The 24,329-nt window shown below is 38.1% G+C and overlaps 1 protein-coding gene across 1 annotated transcript in view; it reads left to right on the plus strand.

Annotated features, from left to right (window-relative positions):
* Positions 1 to 4,863: 4,863 nt before the first annotated feature.
* The window catches only part of LOC128744267 (sodium/potassium-transporting ATPase subunit beta-2), a 63,489-nt gene continuing 44,023 nt past the window's right edge, over positions 4,864 to 24,329 (plus strand). The window contains exon 1 of the mRNA XM_053841123.1: positions 4,864 to 5,540. Coding sequence (XP_053697098.1) covers positions 5,393 to 5,540 — 148 coding nt within the window. The 5' untranslated portion in view covers positions 4,864 to 5,392. The remainder of the gene's footprint in view (positions 5,541 to 24,329) is intronic.

Raw genomic sequence — 24,329 nt, forward strand, 5'->3', positions numbered from 1 at the left:
TCAGAACATTTTCCTTCTGTTGTTGTATTCCTTGTTTAACCTTCTCGAGAAAGCTTTCCTTTATTGACATGAATTCATCTGCATTATAGTTACTATATATATAGTTCGGCGGATAGAAAACCAGGCGAATTGGCATCCCTGATTTATGTAATTAAATTTGAAATTATGGTGAAATGTGCAGGTTTTTACAAAAAATAATCACTGGCGGGTGTTGAAAATGACTAGTTCTATGAAAATAAAGTGTGTTTTTTTAACATTACTCCTGCATTTTGGATTTTGAAAAGCTTTTAGCTCCGCTTTTGACGTTTATTTGGCTCCCGATTTTCTATCCGCCGAACTATATATATAGTAACTATAATCTGCATGCTCTAGGACAGCGTTTCCCTAATTGGGGTTCACCAAAACTTTAGTTCGCTGCAGAATAGTATAGGGAAATCCGCCAGGGGGTTGGCGAACCGAAAAAAAATCTGAGGGGTTGTGCCCAAGACACGATCGCATAGGTGACGTAGGACTACGTAAGTCGCTTTGTAGCGATAGTAGGATGTATCCATGTATGTAATAACACGATTCTTCATGTATACAACCTACTCTGAAACAAAACCTGATTTAATCCACCTAGTGGTGAAAGGAACCTTTGTTATACGGTTATACTTGCTATTTCAGATAGAAATCGACACGTTTGGTTTACATGAAATTTTTGGAAATTGAATAAGTTTACAAAATTTGAACCAAATAGAAGCACTTATAAATTTTGATAGTTCCTTTTCTCATGAAATAGCTGAGTAAGTTGTTACTAATGAGGGTAAGTGCAAGTAAAAGTAAGTTGTAAGATGAAATATTATTTTTTAACATATACATTGCGTAGTAAAGGTCTAGTTTATAAGTTTTTAAGCTATGCATAATTTCTTGTAATGCCATTCTATTTGATTCACAACAATAAAGTTTTCTTGAATAAATTTCATCAATTTTTATTAACCTTCGGTTACTCACGCTGTTGTATTTTGTACAACATGTGTAGGTTTTTGAATGCCTTATTGTTATAAAGTTACAAATCGTATATTACGTATATACTAACGTATATTCTTCAGTAAACTTGTTATGAGCAAAATGTCAGAATTATTCAATGCATTAATACTTTAAATTGTTAGGAAACAAGATTAGCATAAACCGACATCACAGAAACGAAACAAGTAGCATGTGAGGTGTACCGCAATTGACCCCAACTGGAATTTTCTCTCGTTTCTTCATATGGAAAAATGGTGTCTGTATGCAGCAAAACTACCAGCAAATATAAAATGTTTAAGATGTATCCGTCTGTTGGTAATAGAGTAATTCGGGGTCAAAATCAGGTTATTTTTTACAATTAAAGTTCTACAGTTCCTAAACAAGCAAACATAGAGGTATACTAAATTAAGCAAAGTTGTGTATTTTTATTATTTGTACAACTTTGTAATACATGGAAAAGTCATACAACAATTACAAGAAGAGTTAGAATAGAAAAACTGATTTTACAAATTCATATACAATAAATAAGATTTTTCTACCTTCACTGAAGAGATAGAAGGTTACTGTTTTCAGTAAAATTTCTTGTAATAATATGCTCTAAAAGTTTGCAAAACACATCAATGTGTTGTATTGCACCTGAAGGAAAATAATTTTTTTATTTCACTTTTGGGGGGATTAATCAAAATTCAAATTCTACCAGACGATAGAGCTTTCAATTTTAAGAAACTCTTCCAAAGGTTCGATAAACTTAAAACCAAGTTTTCCTAGTCAAAATTCTAGTGCGCACGTTTTCTTTGGTTTTGGGCTATTGTGCGCGCAAGTAACCGTGTTATAAAAGTTGGCGCGAGTGTTCGAGGGTTAATATCTTTTGACCGGTAAAACCAATTCTTATGTAATTTTGCATATATATTCGTAGTGTGAAAACCTCTCGTTTGATATTAAAAAAATTGAAATTAGGTAAATTATCTTGGTTAAAATCATTATAAATTATTGTTAATTTTGGTGTGGTGTATTCGATTGCTCATAACTTTTAAATTAAACGTCCAATCAGAAAACCATTCAATAGTGATCTATCCGGCTATATTACCTGCCAAATGAAACTAATAGCGCGTAAATCGGTATAGTAATTTTGACCAGAACACTGCTTAAGCTAAACAGAAGTCTTTTCTGCAAAGATTCACTGGTGTGTCCTCTCAATTTTACCCTCTAATATGGTAACAATTACCATGATTCTTGTTTCAGTGTACATACGCAACGTTTATCCAAGCAGTAACATTGTATACGTTCAATCTTCAACCGATTTTGGACTTATTTCCATGAATTGATTAAATCTACGGTACGCGCGAGTTTTCAAAAAGCTGAAAAATTTGCGGAAAACTTTTCTGCAGTTTACAAAAGAAGAACACTGATAATAAAGCATTAATAAGCTGCAGACGTTTTGAAAGTGGCAGAAAATGTCGCCCGTGACCAGAAAATTTATCCCCGTCATTTGTTGGTCGTCCGCAACGGCGAAAAGTTCAACTTTTCCCTCGTTGCCTGTGTTATTATGGTATTAACTGGGCAAGAAAATATAATAAACTCTTCTATCGTTGTGTGATCTTTAAAAGGAACGATTGTTTGATTATCATAACTCTAGCTTGCAATCAACTTGCATTAACGCACCTAACGTAATTCTCTTTTCGGTAAATCGGAGTACCGATAACCGCTAACCAGGCACGGCTTGTAGCAACGGACCAGCCGGAAAGCCTCAGCAGCTATGCGATCGACGAAGCCGTTCGTGCATGGTCATGAGTCACGATGAAATACCAGTCCAGGTGGCCAACTGCAAGTGACGTGGCATAATTCTGGTCGTTTTGTTGTCGCGAGCAGCATATTTCCTGCCAATTCCAGAACTTCAGCAGCCAGATATTCCATCACGGCAGCGAGACGAGTGCTCCAGCTCCAACACGCTCAGCATACTTTCCTTTCCTCAGGAGCCGATGAACATGACCAACTGATGACGATGTGCACCGTAAGGCAAACAGTGTTTCAAATATAAGCTTTAAAATTATGCCGCGGATGTGACTCGAAAGCTGCCTGTCCGATGTGTCGCCAACGAAAGCCGCTAACCGACTGACGATGCGCAGCAAAAGGCATAGCAGCCAAAACCATATCGTTCACTGGCGGATGACTCGATGGATTCTTCGGTTTGTTGGCGTCTCGCTTGGTGAATTTGGTTATCTTCGTTGCCTTATCCGGGGAAGCAGCAACAGCTGAAGCTCAATAATTTTCGATCGGATTCTATTCTAGCGTAAATTAAATACAATCATAAGGAAGTTTAACCCGTAGCTTATATAATATATATTTCTGTCATCCGTGCTAGGGAAGCACTGACGTGGGAAGGCAAAAAAAATGAAAATAATTCAATTTTCCAATGACGCGCATTGAAAATCAATAGTTATCTATATTTTCAATATTTTCCAAATCGATTTTCCGATCAATTGGTATAAATATCTCGGAAATCTATTAAAAATTGACTGAATTATAAGCCGAAGTGTGAAAACGCATTTCCACTTTGATGACGTCATTTCCAACAACCAATCACGAAGCGAGAATTCTGGTAAAATTTAGGTTCATTATTTTCAATTTTTCAATAGCACGTGCCTTGAGACCAATAGGTTTAATTATTGGTGTGGACGCGTAGAAGATTTTCCAATCGATTGGTGTAAGAATATTGAAAATCGAACGGAAACCCGCTGAGCTATTAGCGCTCAAAACCTATCATTTTTCGTGACGCTCGCATTTTTCGATTTTTTGGAATGACACCCTATCTCAAAACTTGCCGTAAGACGTAGTGCTACGTCAAAATAACATGAAAATCATGTGTACGATAGTAAATACATCCCCAAAAATCTAGTATATTATTGCTACGAAAAAGAGATAGATCATTTCCATGATTGAAAGAAAAGTGCCACCCATACAGCGCAATTGAAAGATTATTGTCACGTAATTAAAACCACAAACTATTTCGTAATAAGTCATCAAGCAGCTGCTGACTCGCTTAGCGTTAAAAATTGAATTACATTTCACATACGTATTTATAACGACAAATCGACCGAATCTGCAACATTTCAAATGTAGAGGGCAACCTTTTCCACCGCACCCTAATGAACTACACCATGCAACTGGTGCCTGCTGCCTGGCGCTTGCGATACTGATACCGCGCGCACGGTATAAGTTCACTGGCTAGACGAAAAATTCACTCGAAAACGTGACTGTATGCGCCTCGAGCACGCACTTCGCTATGGCTAGGGTGTGGAGCGCCCGTCGTCAGCCAACCTACCTGTGACGCTGTCGCCTCGCTAGAACTTGTTCGTTCTTCCTTTCGGCCCTTCTGTCGGTCGGTCAGCCAAGACGGAACCATACCATAATGCGTTCTTTCGGTCGTTACACATGCGTAGCTCAACACGAAAGAGAAACTTCTCCAACCACTGAATGCCGAAGTTCTGGCTGTTTGTAGGAAAAAGGGGTTTCCGCGCATCTTGGTGTTTGTATGTCGATGCAATGAACACCGCATACCGTTACAAAGTGCGCGGTTGTGTAGGAAGAATAGAAAGCGCACTTCGTACAAAGAAAACTGGTTTTCCAACCTGTACGTGTGGCGGTGCTTTGGTTTCCGTTAGGGTGGTCAGGTACGGACGAACTTGGTTGAATAACGGTTGCTACTAGGATGCCAATCCAAGATGGTGACCCTACATTCGCCCGGTTGGCTGTGTTGGTGTTGCCACGACGGTTGGCGCAACGAAGAAAAAAGTTGCTTACTGGCAGAACGATCGTTGTAGCATCAACAATACATACAGTTTCTTCACGATCGGAGACCTGTTTGGACGGTTCCGCGGATTGGGAACTCCCTTCGAGATAGAATCTATCTTTAGTTGAACTTTATTTTTGTCTTATTATAAATAAGAGTTCCCACCCCATTTTACGCCTTTCGCCAGTCGAATAAGTACACACGGTTGTTTCGGCGGTCGTTATAATTTTCCAACTCTCGTTTTTCGCGCGTGAGAAAGAATATCAGAGTGAGTTTTTGCTGAATGTTGAAGTGATACAGCATAGCGAAAGAAGCTACCGTGTCTCGCGAGTTTGGTTTCGGAGATCTAAATTTGGCCCAGTATTACTTAAAATTATATTTCAGTAAAGTGCAAGACCGTCGAGGCGGCAGTGTTGCGTTCCATCAGCTCTGTAAAATCCGCGCCCAGCCCGAAACCAGTAAGAGTCTTTCACTTGAGGCCTTGAATAGTGTGTGGCGTCAAGGTGCTTTAGCGAGAATCTTAAGTTAAAATAAATCACTTGCATAGGATTTACAATTTAAATTGTGTTCGCTCCCCAAGCAAGTTTAAGCAGCACAATGTCCAAACAAATGTCTCCTATTCACCAAGCGGAAGCAGAACAGAAGCAAATGTTTCTGCGAGAGAAACCACCACCAATTCCGTTCAGAAAGTTTCTGTACAACTCCAACGAAGGAACAGTTCTCGGCCGTACCGCTGGATCATGGGGTAAGTGGTCATTCAGTTGAAGGGGGTCAAAGCGCTAGCTTTCTCGCTAGCATCCAAACGGGTTAGAACCTCACTGCGGGGCATTTATTGAGGCCCTGAATTCGGTCGCCTGCTGTTAATGATCTGTCAAAAAAAATGTGAATACCAATGCCTTGCATGCAAATGACTTTGCGCTAGCACAAAGCAAAATATTTGCCCAGCTTTGCGCTGGTAGTGGTGAGGCACAGTAAACATAGCTTTATGTATAATACATTTAAAAATCTTACGCGTGGAATTTTGCACACCTATTTATAATTCTGACACGGCAGAGTTCTTGAGGAGAGAACTATCGGATAGCTAAGTGAGAGGTTCTCGGTGCAAAAGTTTCGTTTATTTCTACATTTAATCACCATTCCAAGCGACATCGAACAGGTTCTTTTTTATCAACAAAACTGTTTTGATTGTTCATGGCTGAGTTCCGCAAGGCACTAAGCACAGCATGCTAGTATAATGGGGCAGCGTGCTTTATCTGATCCTTTTTTCCTGCGCTAATTTCGATGCGAGATAGATTGCATTGAGAATCTAGAGCACGTATTGTTTATTGTGGGCGTACCGTGAAGAAATTGATATCGCTTATCACTTTTGGCAATGAAATTATTTACTACAGTCCAATAGAAGTGAACATTTTAAATACCAATTATGGAGCAAAAAAAGATTGATCAAATATACCGGATTCTGTTATCTGGTGAGTGGATTTTCTGCTGTTGAATTATTGATTATTTATATGTAGCCCACTTTTGACCATGTTTATTAAGCGTCAAAAGTGGGCTACATATGACCATGTCCATGTCAAAAAAGCGTCTCGATTTTGGCACGGTTTCGATTTTGGCAACATAGGCGACCCGCAAATTTAAATTCCTACTGTATATTCTAAAATCTATTGTGAAAATGATTTAAATATTTGGCAAAAGCAAAGCGTGGCTTTAAAAAGATCAAAATTAACTGCCCGAAAAATATTTTTATCGCTAGGAATAAACATTCATATATTGAAAGCTAACAGTAATTTTAACAGTAGTGGGACTGCTCTCCGTGCCATACAGTCAGTCCACAATCATGGGTCACACACAATTATGGGTCGTTTTAGCTTTTTCTGCCAATTAATGCGTGAATATTATACTATTATTGATTGACAAAATTGTTACTTATATGTAGCACTAACAGTTTGATCAATCATTAGGTGATATTTAAACGGAAATCAGCAGCTAAAGCTAAAATGACCCACAATTGTGTGTGACCCATGATTGTGGACTGACTGTATACGTTCAACGATGTAGCAAAATTTGTCGAGGAACGAAGGCTTATGAAATTTCTTCAAAGCATTCGATCAATGAGGAAAATCTGAATTCGGAACAAAATCACTAGGGTTTATTTCTAATCCCCGTCGTAGTAAGTAAAGCCATTCTAATTTTAATCATTTGTTGGATGGATTTAATGAATACTCCAAAAGTTCTTGTGCTGATTTGACTAAAACACACTTACCTTCCGATCCGTGAACTTTGAAATCACTGAAAAGCGATTATTAAAGCATATTAGGCCATTGCAAATAATTTCAAAAGTTTTTGTCACCCTCCCCTACCCCCCTTGGAAGTAATTTGTAGGATATGAGTTTTTTTTTTTCATAAAATCAACTGTCTGTGGGTTCTACAGCCTGACTCGAAAAATGAGTGTTCGAGTTGAGTTAATGCCTATAGCACGAAACAGAAATGAAAATTCAAACAACGGAATTTCCGAATTTTTTTTCTATCGTTTTTGTCTTTTTTGGTAGATTTTCGCATGGAAAATAATAACGTATATATTTAAAGCAAGAATAGACTTGGTTTTCATGTTTAAACTTTAAGTAAAAATGCCTCAAATCAATATTTTTTTTTTGCTCGATTAAATAAATAACAAAGCTATTAACTTAAGCTTAAACAAGCTATTATTTTCCCTTACAAGAGTTCATCAAGCTTAAACCCGGGCACTGACTGCTCGATTACGATTGGAGTGAACCTAGGCATGACCATAAAGAGAAAATTATTATTTACAGCTCACCTAGAGAAAATCAAAACGAAATGTTCACTACTCATCCACTTATCAACAGAAAATCAGTATTATATTCCCTGTTCTAAGCTATGCTGCTCCGGTGCGGGAGCACTGTGCAAAAAGTCATAAGATCAAATTACAAATCATACAAAATGAGGCACTCAAAATGACATTAAACTTACTCTATCATACATGAATGCTAGAGGTGCACAGACTGGCACAGTTTGATAAGTTAGATGTCAAATTTGAGAAAATTCCGTCAAAAATATCGTACCTCAGAGTACGATTTAATTAACGCACTATTTGCATAAATTTTAGGTTAGTCATTAGGATTAAGATTAGATGAAAAATTTTGTTATAAAACTACTTGTTAAATAACATCAAAAATTTGGTCTCGCCGAAAAAAAGGTTAAACTCAAAACTAACCACAATATGATGAATGAGTAATTAAAGATGAAATAGTTTGTCTAAGTCTAAATCAGTTCAAATGTACACTTAACTAAAAATTGTTATAATATTATTACTGAAATAGGGTCTTTTTCTAATTCGCGTCGTAATAAGTAAAACCATTCTAATTTTCATCATTTGCTGGATGGATTTAATGAATACTCCAAAAGTTCTTGTGCTGATTTGACTAAAACACACTTACCTTCCGATCCGTGAACTTTCCAATCACTGAAAAGCGACTATTAAAGCATATTTTTGAAATTACGCAACTGACTTTATTTCTAAAATTCGTCGTACCGTTTTAAAATCCGTCCATCAAAATTTTTCATCGTCCGAACTAAAAATCACAACAACGTTTACGAAGCTAACGCGCATGTATGTGTGTAGAACGGCATGACATATGTTATTAGGTAAAATTTCTGCAAGTCAGGCAAGTTTTCCTGGCTGTAGAATACCGACAATGCCTTGTGTGAGTTATTTTCATTCATAAATGACGGAAATTAAAATGATTGGTCGACATTTTCTTCTTCGTCGTACGAAAAAACGTAGGAACTTTGGCCGGTAAGACTTCTTTAATGATAAAACGCATTTAAATAGATCTCAGGTCACTTTGCATGATCGCGTATGATAGACAACTAACTAAAATATTAGGGAATAACTAGTTTTGCATTGTGTGTCATAAAAATGTTGATATTTTTAATAATTTGTTTTGGATAGGACGGGAATAGGCAATTACGACGATGTAGCAATATACCCTATATTTAATTCTTAAAAAAGCATCCGCTACAAAACAAACTGCGACCGTCAGGAATACGTATAAGGTAGGACGGATCAAAGGCCTCCCAAATGGGCTCCAGGTGTGTGTCGCTGGGCTAGCAATCCAGTACACTTGTACGCTCTAATCTCAGCTGGGACAGGTTGTTGCAGTCAATAGAACGATACCGCTAGCCCAGCAATTGTCTAACAGCTGGCTGCGAAGTCAGTCGAAGTTCTTTCTGACAGACGCAAAGAACACAATGATAAATCGTCGTGAATATGCATTTTGTTTCAAACATAAAAACTGCTTTTTAAATCTCAGAAATCGGGGACACGTGTTTGAATAAACCTTAAAAGTCTGCAAGAGAGCCTAGTAAAAACGATGCTGATGAAATGTTTTGAGAAAAAAAAGTTAAGGAAATGAAAAAATTAAAACGATGATGTATCCGCGGTCGGAAATTACATGATGCAATTGTAGAACAGATAACGACTTAAATATACATAATATATTAATATATTAATACATTATATTAGTTGTGCAACAGATAATGGAATGAACGGAAACATCGAAATCAAAAAGATGACAAATGAGGTAAGAAAAAGTACATCGGACTACTTATGGAATCTAAGAATAGGAATAAAGGAAACACAGCGGAATCTCTAAAAAGTTAATCGAAAGGGGAATGGCCCAAGTAACAATGTCGGATTCTTTACACTCTTATAGCGGTTCTAGGTATCAAAATTGGCCATGAAAATCGCAATGAGAGTGCATTAAAACTCCAAGTGCTACTTGAGTCAATTAACTTTTCCGAAATAATTACTTCTTCAAGCACCTAGTCCGAAAAGTTATTCAAAAGCGATATTTACAAAAGCGAGAAATAGATTCGCGAATGTAAGATAAACATACAAATATTTTTATAAAATGATATTATGAGAAAAAGAAAGTCTCCTAGTCTCTTTTTCGATAATGTTCGTGCTCCTTTTCTGCCTCTGCCTCAAATATAGGAAATGAACATTTGACTACGTAAGAGGAACTAAAATCATTCTTAGGCTTCTTGTTGTTGCTACCATAGTTGAGTAGTTAATCATAAGCCAATATTTATGTTCATAGGATATGCACTAAATCTGCTATATCAGCGAAAGTCAAATAAACAACACAACCTCTACAAAACAACTGAAATTGTGAATCCCCTCTATCGCCATATCATGCAAATGAATAATGTTGGTGATTTGGTGAAAGATTGAAAGAAAAATCAATCTTTGACAATTTACTTCCTTGTTAATTTACTTCCTCAGTAATGCATTGTTCATGAAATTTGCTTCAAGTTCAGTTAGAGCGACGGGGAAGAGTTGTTACATCTTATTTTAGAATAGACACTTTGACGGACGACTGATTTCCAGCAATCAATAAATATTCCTTTCGAAACCCTCACGGTATAGTTGTTCAATGTTGTGTGATTTGCAATTCCTCGAGTGAGAACTTGATCGCCACAAAATAACACACTCTGATGACAGTACAGGAACTAAGGTAAACTTAAACAAACCATGGCTCCGAGCGTTGATCGGCACAGCAGCAGCGCAGTGCGGAAGAAGTCATCATCATCATCAGGCGTAATCTGGCTAGGTAGAAGGTACCTATATCAGTGTTTTCTACCTGGTAGAATGTGCGAAACACCGGCCGTAAGTGTTCGCGTCGATTGCTATCCTTGCATGCAGGGAAGGTCTAACGACCGCTACGACGTGTGACGTGCCAATGTGATTCCGGTACCGGTTCTAGCACTAGCTAGAACGTGTCCCTGATATTAATTTCACTTCAGGTTTTATCGGTGTAATATCATTTGATCGTCGGGTGATTGATGTAAGCGGCTTTTTGTTTTGGTAATACAGGACAACAATATATTGCATATTTTTGTGTCATTCTTTACTTTTCGAAAAACATCATTAGAATATTTGAACAAGTAGGTATAATAAACGATAACGAAAAAGTAACCAGTAGTGAAAACTGCTCAAGTTCACACAGGATATTTCTTGTTTCAAAACAGTAGCCAATGAACAAGATTGATGAATGTGGCATCTTTCCGGAGGCCTAATGCAGTTAGTGACTATGGTCGCTATGGTTTTGTCCATAACATTGCAATTGATACTAAAATTCTTTATAGTCGCAATTTGCGAAATCGAATATTGCGTGTTATACTAGGAATTTAATTATCATGTTTTTGTGAATAATTGAAAAAATTTCGCATCTATCAGCTAAACATTTATTTAGTCGATTTGATATGCATTGAAGTATATTTTTCTAAATGATAATACTTCTTTTCTCTATTGTGACAGTTCAGTCATCTATGTTTACTCTACTATCTATAGTCATGAATAATACGACGACTCGGTAGGTGTTGCGTTGAGCAGCATCAATTAAAGCAATGATTTCTCCTGGAAAAATGTTCCATTTCACCGTGTAACTAAGCATTTCGTCTAGTAACTAAGCAACCAGATGCGAAACTGTGCCAAATGAGATGCGAAATACTGTTTATAAAACATGCTGTGACTCATACAATAGATATCGTATCATATATACTCTGGTCGTTATATTACGAATGTTATTCTCGATTAGAAATGGCTGATGATTAATTGACAGTAGGTACTACGTAATAATTGCACAATGGTATATATTTATTTCTGTCCTATTTCATACCATGCTTAATTGGATGTTGCCACTTCGGCAAGTATTTCGGTGTTTCTTGGTTTTACGTTTGTGCCTCTTTTATGCGCTACAACATATCTCATTATTTTCTTATTGTTAAATTGACATACTTGTAGTGAATCTGTGAATTCGTAACCTTGATTATTTTGCTATTTGTGCAGTAGTACGATAGCTATGTTTCATTTGATTTGTGATTTATGTAATTTACAACTAATTAGTCAAGCTTAGAAATTTATTTGGTTCGAGATTGGACTGGACCAATCCTCTGTGCTTCAAGAGTTATGCAATATCGGCGAATTCAAGTTTATTTTCAATCACTTTTTGGCTTTTACGAAGATTTCCCTTCATAATAATCCAAAGTTTCTCGTTAGAGGGAAATCAAGATGTTTCGTGAGCTCTCCTGATGTACCTGACGGGCCGGGCATAATGGCAGGAAATAATGTCGAGCCTTTGTGAGATCTCAAGAAGAGCAGAAGTCGCTTTTGGAGATACAGTCGGATTTCGAATTTGGCATGGTTCGCTTTTGGCATGCCTCGATTTTGGCAACAAACGTATTCGCAACAAAAGTTAATTTTGGCAACGTAGGATATTTCACTTCCATAAATATGCTAAAATATCAATCAGTTTCCGCATGCATGCTTTAAATGACAAAAAAAAAATGCCCTCAGTATGTTCATGACAAACAGTTATGTGGTTTCAAATAATAATATTTTTATTGCCATAGGACTACGTCTTACTGTAGAGTGGCAATAGCTTATTTGCACCAGAATGATAGCTCTTGGCAGACTTTTTTTAGAGTTTCAATTTTGGCAACCTAGGCGATACGCATTTGTGCCAAATTCGAAATCCTACTGTATTCGTTCCTGTAGATTTGTCCGTTGACAGTCGCTTCCTCTTCCGTACACTCTTGAGGACTGCCAACTCAAAGGTGATAACGTAGTATTCCTGTTTCAGAATTTGTCTGTTGTCTACAATGAAATAGGTTTTATCATCCATCACATAGCAGCCATACATACACCTTTGCTAATCGTTTGATATCCTGTACAGGTTGCTTGCGCGAGCTTGGATCGCGGTTTTTAGTTTGTAACTCCAATTCAGTGACTTCCGAACTTTGTACACGTGTGGTCCAACCAAGTCGACAAATAATCATATCACTCCGTCAGAAATCTTTATACGAATTGGACAATATAGTGATGTAATCTGGGACGACAATCTGCCATCTCATTCATTTCCGTTTTATTTGAAAAACAGTGACCATATCCACTCGTCCCAACATGTCACGAACTATATTCTTTCTTGTTATTGTAAACAAATTTTACATCCTAAATGTAAAATCGTTCGATCGTATCCTACAGCATTTTAAAAAGGCATAATCGAGCTTTCATTACTACAAACATACCCAAGCTTACGATCAAGCAATACCGGAAAACCACAAGCTTTGTGGTTCCATTATTATGCTAGGGGTCTGCGCAAAAATTCAGGTAGAATTTCATAATAATCATTTAGAATACATCAATACAATTATTTAGAATACATCAACCACAAGTCTGGAGAGCGAAAGATTAGATTAGAAAAGACTAGATAAGATTAGAAAGATATTCGCAACGTAAAGTAGACAATAACTGAATAGTCGAATTTCCCGATGGTTAGAACGGTGGTCTTTCTGAAGATATTCAACGAATGACTGCTAAACTAAAATGCATCTGTCACACTTTCGGGAACTGAAGCACATACTGGGGTGTTGTGACTGAAGACATTCAGTCAGCGAAATGAATTACAATGGTCTGAAGAGTCTCACAAGCGCTTGCTTGATTTTCCTGCGTCGACAAGTTTCAACAGAATATTGATTTCACTTGATTTTCAAAAACTCTGCCTCACAGTTCTGGGATAAGTGCCAGAATATACAAACAAAAATTTTCAACACTTTCCCAATGATACTGAAGCACATTGAAAATGCCGTCAGAGCCCTGGGAATTAACCGGCTTAGAAATTCTACTCGCGATATTAAGTGTACGATAGAGGAATGTAACCTAAAGGAAAATCTACTGAGAGGAATCGTTGAATGGTGGCAGTTTAATTATCCATTTCCTGTTGACAGCAGGGATGAATATGAATATGAATATATGGTACTACCACCTGCCTTAGCAGAACATCCGTTCATAGCAATGAGCCTATCATGTCAAAAAGAGTTGAACATATTCAACGATTGGCCATGCTTCCCAACTCTTGTATGAAGGGCCAAAAGGGAATTGGTCGATAAGCAACATCACTTACACGTACCAGGATTTAGAGAATCTCCTTCCAAGGGCTAAGTCACTGAGTCAATCGTTGAATAAACCGTCTTAATGCAGAATGACTCCAGCAGGTGGGGAGAAGAGCCCGCTCATTATCCACGATGTGTTGTTAATCGGGCCAAGATTAACCCTAGAAAGTTGACTGTTTCACTCTACCTAGGCCCACCGCTTCAAACAAGTGCTCTGATGGTCCCTCCCTCTTCCCGATTCTAGTTTATTTATGAAATGTGGTATATATGGGTAAATATAGAACAATCTCACCAGCACTCCTTCGAATGGAATAGAGTTGCGTCCTTTTAGATTCCATAAATGCTTCTAATAATTAATTTAATTTTTCTTCTGGTATCCAATATCCATGTGCAGTATTAACACTCGTATTGGCCAAAGTTTTCACTATAAAACAGTAAATGATTTATAAGCTAAAACGAAAAAAAATATTAAAATAACTTATATTATGCTTACCCACACGATCTGGCTCCACCGTCTGCCCAAAACCTCGATTATGAGATCAGGCAGCCGGGAACCACACAGTATCGCACCTCCTAGTTTGGCTACTCAATAGAGCATTACCGGGTATGACCACGTGGAGGCGCTAGGTAGGGGCTTGGGATAGCTAGAGCTATATTGGACGCTCCTCATTTGCCTTCCCCCTTTTCATACCCATTTCCTGTTGACAGCAGGGATACACCAAAACTATACTTGAAAGGAAATTTTCCCAACTATAATTCTGATGCGCTTGTAATATAGAAATCGGAGTCAATTCCGATAAAAAAAATTTTTTGCTCTAGGTATTCTGTATCAAACATCAACTTTTTATTTTTGTTATAGTTGTTTTTTGACTACGTCTTACTAAAAGCTAACGAAGGTAGAAAGTAACGAATTTGATGTCCTGAACGTAAAACGTGTTCATAAAGTGTACAACCATCCCTTGCGCCTGACAGTTTAAACCGATATTCTATTAGAATCTAATCGAAACTGATGTCTCTTTCGAAAACGAAGGTAACTGAATATAGCTTTTCGTGCCTGTTACTGAACTAATCTTAATAGTTCATTGCGACACAATTACTAAGGAATCACATTCGAGCTCTAACAACACATTTATCCCAGAATTGATTGGGACAAAACAAACAGTTAACTGTTTCTGTAGCCCGAAAAAGGGGACAAAACTCGCTTATTCCGTACGCCGATTAGTCGTGCGTTCTTTCGTTTTCATTTTCGGGTTTTTGCTCAGTAGGTAGATGCTCATTTGGCTACAGTGAAACAGAATTCGGATAAGCAGTATAAAGAGCAATTGTAGAGGTAATTATTATCTACAATATTGTTCAAGAAAGTAGAATTGTGTCGTTTGTATTTACGGTGCCATTGGGCTGCTACCCGGTTGGTAGCCAAATGATCGCTCTTTTTGAAATTCAGTCACTCAAACATGTTTGATATTAACAAAACAATTCACAGCTTGTAACGTCGTACCTCGGGAAGTATAACATACAACCGTGATTAAGAAACTATAAATATGTTCAGCTAAATTCCCCACATCACTCCTTTTGACGGACTAATTAGCGGTAGGCTTAACACCTTCAGCTGTTGCAGTGCACTCGTTGCTTGTGTGACATTACTGGTGAAACTAGAGATGTTCAAATTCATAAACACAAATTTAAAGAGGCTGTCACATTATTCAAACCAACTTTTTCAGTTCAGGTGGGGTTCCAAATATTATGTTCATTAACGGACATTCCCACTCGAACGAAACGTTTGCATTTGCATGCCCTCCCTTGCCACTGGAAGCCTGTCCTGCTGAAGAAGCTTGTGCTACGAATAATCACTAGCGAAAACACGAATAAATTACCACCGTCTAAACCCTTTCAAACTAATGAATCCACTGTCCGTAATGGGACAATTGTGGCTTTCTAAGGCACCTTTCTGTATTCGTCGTCACCTCACCGGAGCCGTATGTAAGTGCTCCTCCTCCCATGGGGGCCCATAAGCGCAACAGTTTGGCAAGATCTACTACTAACGTGCAGGGTGGAATCTCCCCTTTCGCTGTGATGTCGTTCAACTGTTTCCGACGTGTTATTACGACGGTGCAAAAGTTCTTTCACCAATACTCACAACTCATACAATTTGTTGAATGAACAACAAAACGATCACCTTGCTTTATTCCGTTTCTTGTGAATCCATCGGGTGTGGTTGCCGTGGTTACTATCGTTTGCTAAACCGTGTCGCGTGCGCTGCTGCACACAAGCTATTGAATTGAATTGAATGGCATTGATGCCTACCTGCTGTAAAAGACAATCAAATTCTCCTGCATCACTTAATCCCCTAATTCTGTACACCCGTTTGCATTGTCGTTTCGCCAAATTTTGACCGATTGTATATAACCAAGACCGGCTTCGTACCGGTAAACCTTGCCGAAGGCCATCCGTGAAAATAAAAGCGCATACCTGAAGCCGTGTTTCGCTAGACGCAATGGTGCAAAACTGAGTCTCAATCCGGTTTTGCTACATCGTTGAGTGAACTGCTTTATGACCCCGTTCACGGTAATTCACCAGCCGTATGCCTTCCTCCATTAAGTCTAGAGTAAACGAAACACGTTGTTGACCGCGGTTGATCGCTTGTCTGAGTCTGGAATAGTAAGCAAGCTGTAAATGACGACAGTGACTCACTCAAAAATGCAGTGCAGCCAGCTTTCTGAACAAGCTTTCTACTATCTTCGATGACGAAAATAGCCTCTGTAGGCAATTCTGATAAAAAAAAACTGCGAAATAGAATTTTCGTCAGAGCACTTCTCGGTCGTCAGCACTGATCGAGTCCGTCCAACGTCTTACAGCCGCCGGTCAACGCAACTCACACATACACAGTTGGCTGGCACCGCTAGGTGCTAACCCTCAATGAATCAACCAACAGCCGCTCGTACTAGATTAATTAATTCAATTGCCATTGGACCTCGCGGTCAGCCGAATGCGCATGGGGTAATGAAAATTGCGTGATCAGTACCGATTACCATTGACAGACTGAGCACTGATCATAACCTGCATCGAATCATTCATTGGGATGGCACTGTTAGGTTGTGCATAGAGTTAGTTCACAATAACCATTCATGATACCATTTAGCTCAACCTGAAAGGTGGGTGCGGTCCTCCTGGTGACGCTATCGAATCTATTCGTCTTGTATATGACAAGAGAAACCATTGAACAGTTGTTACAACAAGCTGAATAGCGGCAAATCCACTGAGCAACAGCGTGTCTTCGCTTACTGACTAACGCACTAACAACGTAGGTGATAGCAACATATTGCCGTAATGTCAACATGCGGCTTCCAAAACACGCGGCACGCGGCAGCGAGCAACCACGACAGATGCACTCCGCATCCATACGCCGCGGCATGGCTGTTTGCATGGAAACAGAGCTTATAAACAGATCCGTTAGTGGAAGTTTACCTCCCCTTAAAAACTAATCGTAAAACCATCACAGCATAGTTGTGTGTTGCACTTCTCGAATATTATACGTATTTATGATGGAGTCAGTTTTAGTGGACTTTGCATACGTTTAGCCTTTTGCCCGGTTCATTTTGCGTCCAATCATATGTACATATGTACGTTTAGTTGTCGGTCTTTTGGGTATTGGTAGAGCACCGGTCGATCGGATGAATCTAGGGTGTGAATCAGGTAGCACTTTTTTGACACGAACTAGATGAATATGAAAATTAGACTTACCCAGTTTAGAGGGGTTGTTCATGCCGTTGGGAATAACTGCAATACAAAACTAACTGCAATACAGTTTGACAACAGCTGATATTTTTTACCAGTAATAACACCTCTTTAGTCAATATTTTTCACAGTCTGCTGTTTGTTATTCTTCCAATTCATTCAATTTCTTAATCATTTAAACTATGTTTACTCTTCTCATGACATTACGTAGAAACAAAGACCTTTGAAGACTAATTGGGAAATTTGAAATTGATTCCGATACCGATTCGTAATTAATTAATCTTCACTCCATTGAATAGAGAAGTTCCAACAATTTTATTAATACATTTTAAGACAAGATGACTGCAAGATATATTTAATGTAAGCAAAACAACCGCTCATAGTAATGAGCCTGTCATGACTATACAGTTAGTAATACCGTACTGTTTTAGAGACACTTGAACCCGAAAAAGTAGTGAAAGTAGTAGGAAGTAGCGCCACTGCTAGGAGGATTGATCAATCGGTGTAAAACTTTGGGAAGTTGGGTTACCAAAAATGTTTCCAAAATTAGCTTCTAGGGGCCAGAAAAGCCAAATTAATAGATAATTTTGGAATAAGCTTAAAGTGGCAGTAAATACTTTGAAAGTCCAGAAATGAAAAATATTGCAACTATCTTAAAATAACTTAGAAATAGTTGAAGAACACTTTTTAAGACCACAAAAGATCGAAACAAAATCATCTACGCATCAGGTACAACAAAAGACAAAACGCTTCTAGAAGAAGTGTTCAAAATAAAAATTGTTCGAAAAAAAATAAAATGGGTAAAAAATGCTTCACTGGGTGTGAAGCGGCGTAGAAACGATATGCAGAAAAATAACCGAAGTTCAGTTTAAAATCGCTTACCCTTTCAAAAAAGCACTGAACAAAAAACAAATCTCAAAGCGCAACCCAAGTAACCATAAGCATTAATCCAAAACCGTATATTGAAAATAATTCTGCATCCCTGGTGCCATAAACTTTTGTATATTAGAAATCTTAATGCTTATAAAACGTATATTAACAATCAGGCTTGGCATACACTTTTCGCTTTGATTTTGCTCTTTTGATTACTGCTCCTCAGCCAAGCAGAATTTGAAAAAGTGGTGTATGGGGCATATGTAGAGCTAGTAATTATCTATAATATTGCTGAAGAAAGTGAAGTTCTATCTTTAGTATTTACGGCGCTGTAGCGCAGTAATGTCGTTGGTAGCCAAAAGAGCGCTCTTTTGGCTACCAAGAGGGTAGCAGCCTTATAGCGTCATAAATACAAAACGCACAGTAACGCTTACTTCAGCAATATTGTAGATAATAACAAATTCTACAAACGCCCCATACGTCACTTTTTCAAATTTTGCTTGGCTGAGATGCAGTAATCAAAAAAGCAAAATCGAAGCGAAAAGTGTATGCCAAGCCTGTTAACAATGTTGATGCATAGAAGCATTAACGTAAATCAGCATTAAAGAAAGCAATATATGCGCATATAACGAACAATATAATGCATTTAGTCAATAGCATTAAACCGAGCCGTAAGTGTTGATAAACGGCTTGTACTTGACTTCTTATTTTGCTATTCGTGCGCTCTTCCATCTGTCTTTTTCTACCCTATTGGTAATGCAGGACAAGTAGCTATGATATGAGAGGAAATATCACAAGATTTAAATACGACTAATTTCAACTCACTCAATCACGTCCGCTATGATTTAAATAGCAAAGGTGCAAGGAAACGTATGAGGTTGCATGGCTAATTCCCGTTTCGAGCACTGTCTAGGTGGTAACAGTATTCAGCATTTCAAAAAATGGTTCTGTTTATTCTGCTCCCCTTGATATGATGCAAAAAAATCGCTTACTTTTTTAGTTTTTTAAATTCCGACCGAATCTATTTTTATTTTCCATTACAAGCAAACGATATACTGTCTACATTTTCGTCACGTCGATAATGTAGACAAAATGACGTTTCGATTAAGCCTCAAACAAACACTAATAATGTTTATTGAATACTTGTGGCGTAGCATTTTAATAATCCGCTATTTCGCCTTTTTAGCATTATGTGAGTTCTACAGAAGTATATAAAGTAAAATAAGCTTTTAATCATAGTTCTGTATGCTTATACAATGTTGTCAAAGGACTAGTGTTAGTGCTTAGTGCTTACTGGTTACTTGGGAAATGCGACGTAGGGTAGCCTGGGGTAATATGCACCGTTTAAGGAAATCTTGGTTTTTCTCTATTAAATCTTAAAGCAAATATCAATCTTGACTACTGAGAATAATCTCATGAATATTAGTTAAAAGTTTCTTAAGCTATCATGCTGGAAACCTTTGTGAAAAAGGCGTGCAAAGTGATTTTTGATACTGAGGCAAAAGTCTGAAAACGCAACTAGCCGGGGCAAAATGCACCCATGCATGTGTTTTATCAATTAATGGGAATATATTCAATGAATTCAATAATTGTAATACAATTCGTGCGTGCTAACTGACAATATCGTTTCTAGTTTTTACCAAATACTGTGATTACAGTACCTAAGCGAGGGAAGGAAGATGAATTATTGGAGGTGTGTTTTCTTTGGAATTCCGTGTACCCGAGAAGCATAATTTTTGAAACACAGTATTTAACCGCCTCCAGTGCTGACTGCAGTTGTTTAACAGTACCTGACATATTAGACATTCGGACGTAATTGCGTGTCATTTTTAAAAAGAAGCAAAGTAAATAAAGCATGTTTGCTGAGGGTGCCTTGTGCCCCGAGTAACGGGGTGCATTTTGCCCCGAACTTACACAAATAATGTTCCTGGTAAAAACAAAAGTAATAAATATCAAACCTTCTGATGTTTTATCAGAATTCTGTAGCTCAAACCACAATTAATCGAATTATAACATTTACTAGCAATTAATATGGCCGGAGCAGTTAAAAAGTGATAGTGAAGCGAAGCCAAAAGTTACAGGTTATTCATAGAAACCATATTTTTGTTATTATTTACGTTTCCTTATTAGATAGAACTGCCAAATTCACATAGTAGCCAAAGCAAACATCGATTTAACTGGCAGAATTACTTTTTTATTTTTAAATCGTGTTTTGGCTTAGAAACAAAGGGGGTGCACTTTGCCTCGACGGTGCTAATTACCCCAGGTGCCCCTAAACCTTTCTAAAGATAAAGATCGAAACGAAAAATGATCCCAGGCAGTGCTCAAACAAATTGACAGCTTCTACATGAAGGCGAATATAAGTAAAACGCATTCAGTGCAAACACCCTTACCCCTGATAGTATACTTTTATCTGTCAGCCCTTGGAGATGACTACCCAACTGCTGACAGTGTTTATCTTTCTCAGTTTTCTACCCTTCAAAACTAGTCATTCATGAATTGTAGTACTAAATGATTGCACGACTAACCTGTTAGTCAATTTTCTTGCTTTTGACTTATATTTGATTAAATGTTAAAATTTAGTTTCCTAAACTGACTGCTTTTTAAAATCAACCAAAACCTGGCTGAAGGAGCAATGTTTACATGATTTTGTGTGCCGTTGTCGGCTGTTGAAAATGAATGAATGATTCACATTTGATTCCATTTATGACGAGCTCGAGACGTTTCTCAAAAGAATCACACGCGGCACGCACCTGGTCCATGGGCATCTCGTCCCAGATTTTGGAATTGAGCTTTTTAAATTGGTCCATAGTGCTCACTTTATGTTCGCTCTGCGTGGCCGGCATGTTCGACCCAGTGGCGACTCGTCCGCATGTTCAACCTGTTCATAGGACAGGCAACAAAATTCAACCCGACAAAATTTTTTTTCATCACACTAGTTCATGATTTCGTTTGAACCGACGCATATGCAATACGAATAATTCGGTAAATTATTAGTTTAGTTTACGAAGCTGCTGAGCAAACCGTTCAACACGACGTTTGAACGTTGCTTTGATCTCAATGCACAAGCATATACCAACACATTATTCCTGGTGTTGATTCTGGGTACGAATGAGATAAAAAGAGAACGTGAAACAGCTTTTACTCGAAAGCGCGGGCGCATTATTGTCTCATTACTCGTTCATCTTCAGCATTGAACAACTTACTACCACATATCCCTATGGCCTGCGCTTTGATTCCATTTTATCTAGTCACGAAGCTAATGAGCAAAACGTTCAATACGACGCTTGAACGTTACTTTAGAGATTAGCACCAGGAACAATGTATTGGTACGAAGGGGATGGCATGCATTATTCGCAAAATTTTCTCATTAACTCGTTCATCTTTAGCATTGAACAACTTACGCATATTGCTTGTGGTGCGTGTGGTGGTTATTCTTGAATTTGGTTCAATAGATAAATTGAACGGAAAGTCTTAGGTTCGTAGTTTAAATTCAGAGACGAGTTTGCTGGTAAAGTAAACCGCCGTATTCCGTTGTTATTTAAATAATAGGAGTATTCACGTAGCGCTTGTTATGTTGCGTATACGGAGTATTGCGTATTTATACTGCCGCTACTCTGCCGCTTGCATAGAAACCGGAACTGCTATGCGAATTGCGGCAGCATATACACGAAATACTCCGTTTACGCAACATAGCAAGCGCTACGTGAATACCCCTAATGTTTGTTTTATGAATAAAATATAGAATTTCGATAATAAAAAAAGCTGCGTATTAATTTGTATTTTTCGCTGGTTGAACAGGTAAGCTAAACCACCACGAGTCGCCACTGGTTCGACCATACATTAAAATCCAGGGGATTAAGATCCGGATAGCTGGGAGGCCACAAAATCTTATCGAGAATGATCTTGAGTATGAAATCATCTAATGATCTTTCCCGGACCCCTTAAATAAGGCCCCCCAAACCATCACCGACGCAGTGTTCTGAAACCGCGGGATGTTTATGTGGGACAGGAGGATGCTGGCCAACGTCGGTGCCCACAGCTGATCATTTTGGACATTGTACGGCTGTTGCAAGATGAAGAGTTTCTCATCACAAACAAACTCTTGACCAGTGTGCCGCGAAAGTATCAGTTTTACTCTCTCCAGCCTCTTCTTCGTTGTAGACTCCGTTACCCCGTGAACCTTGCGTTTCTTGTACGGCTTGCATCCCAGGTCCTTCGCCATGATGATGTGGGTAGTCCCGATCGGCATATCCAGGACAACAGCGGTCTTCCGGATTGAGCAGTTCATTTTTCGACGAATCAGCTCCCTCACCACGTTGATGGTTGCTGGCATCCTCGCCGAACGCGACCGCCCGGATCTAGCACGGTCCTTGGCCGAGCCCGTCTCCCGGTACCGACGGATGGTTCTATAGATATTCCGCTTTACCTCGTGGGATTTCAACCACCGAAATACGCCGCAGGGTCGCTCACCTCTCGCAAATAACTTTACTACGACGGCCCCATGTTGAATTTTGGGCTGACAAAATGGGCAAACTGACAAAATCGGGAAATTTTTTTTTCGAAATTTTTTTCAAAATTCAAGACTTAAGACCTTGCAATATCGAAGACTTCTATTAAAAATTAAATTTTAACCCTCAATCGCTCAACCGAAAGCTCAATGAACCGGGCACAGCATACTGGTCCAGAACCTTTTTTGGTGCGCATTAGCTTTGAGCGGAAAAACTTGGTTTTAGGTTTATGGAACCTTTGGAAGACTTTCTTAAAATTAAAAGTTCTATCGTCCATCGGAATTCAAATTTTGATTAATCCCCCCAAAAGTGCAATAAAAAATTTATTTTTCTTCATTTTTAATATAGCACATTGATGTGATCTGCAAAGTCTTACTGCATATTATTACAAGAAATTTTGCTGAAGACAGTAACCTTCTACCTCATAAGCAAAGATAGACAAATCTTATTTCTCATAAATGAAAAATGACTTTTTCCTGTTTTACAAAGTTGTACAAATAGTAAAAGTACACAAAATTGCTGCATGTAGTATACCTCTATCTTTGCTTGTTTAGGAGCTATAGAACTTTTACAATAAAAAATACCTTAATTTGGACCCCGAATTACTCGCAAGAAAGCATCATTTTATTCAAAAACTCTCCCTAGAGAATTAGAATAGTTTCATGCAGGCCGAAAAGTTTTTGTAAATCATGTTTAAAAGCACAAAAGTTAAATAAAATTTATAGGCTGACAAAATCGGGATAGAAAACTGATAAAATCGGGGGTAGACAAAATCGGGAGCTGACAAAATCAGAACATTACTGTATATGTATAGGGCTAAAGCTGACACGAATACCAATACACAGAAGGCACACGATGCGCACTTACACAACGATGAAAAGTTGTATGCTAACTTATTGAACACCCTGTAAAAGAACCGGAGAAGGACTAAATTAAAGCATAATCTCTGAATAAGCTTAAAGTGTTCTGAAACTGAAACTGAAACTGTTCTTATAAAATGTTGTATACAAAATTGATATAAATTTGTAAATTTTTGTTATCTGATGAAAAACTGTTTTTCTGCAAAACTTTCACGACCTAGAAAATAATCGCTTGTATGCAACAAACTTATTTGACATTTTAAAGCAAAAACTAGGTGTCCAGAGATGGCAAAATATGACAGAAGTAACGGTTCGAGGGTGTTTTCCCCATAAGAGTACATTACCCTAGCATTTTATAGAACAAGGCGTAAAAGTGAATTCGAAATTCTACACTGACAATGTTTACAGAGTCATAAGCTTTCCTACGCTTCGAAATTGTACGGAAAATGTAAATTTTGCATTCAACAGGATTTTGCTTCATCCCATGATTCGAACTCGTCTAATCAGGAGTGGTATCAGGCGAATTAACTAGGGTTCATGCCCCCTAAAAACAAAATTAAAAAAATTAAATATTATTATTAA

This window comes from Sabethes cyaneus, chromosome 3, assembly GCF_943734655.1.
Source record: "Sabethes cyaneus chromosome 3, idSabCyanKW18_F2, whole genome shotgun sequence".
NCBI lineage: Eukaryota > Metazoa > Arthropoda > Insecta > Diptera > Culicidae > Sabethes > Sabethes cyaneus.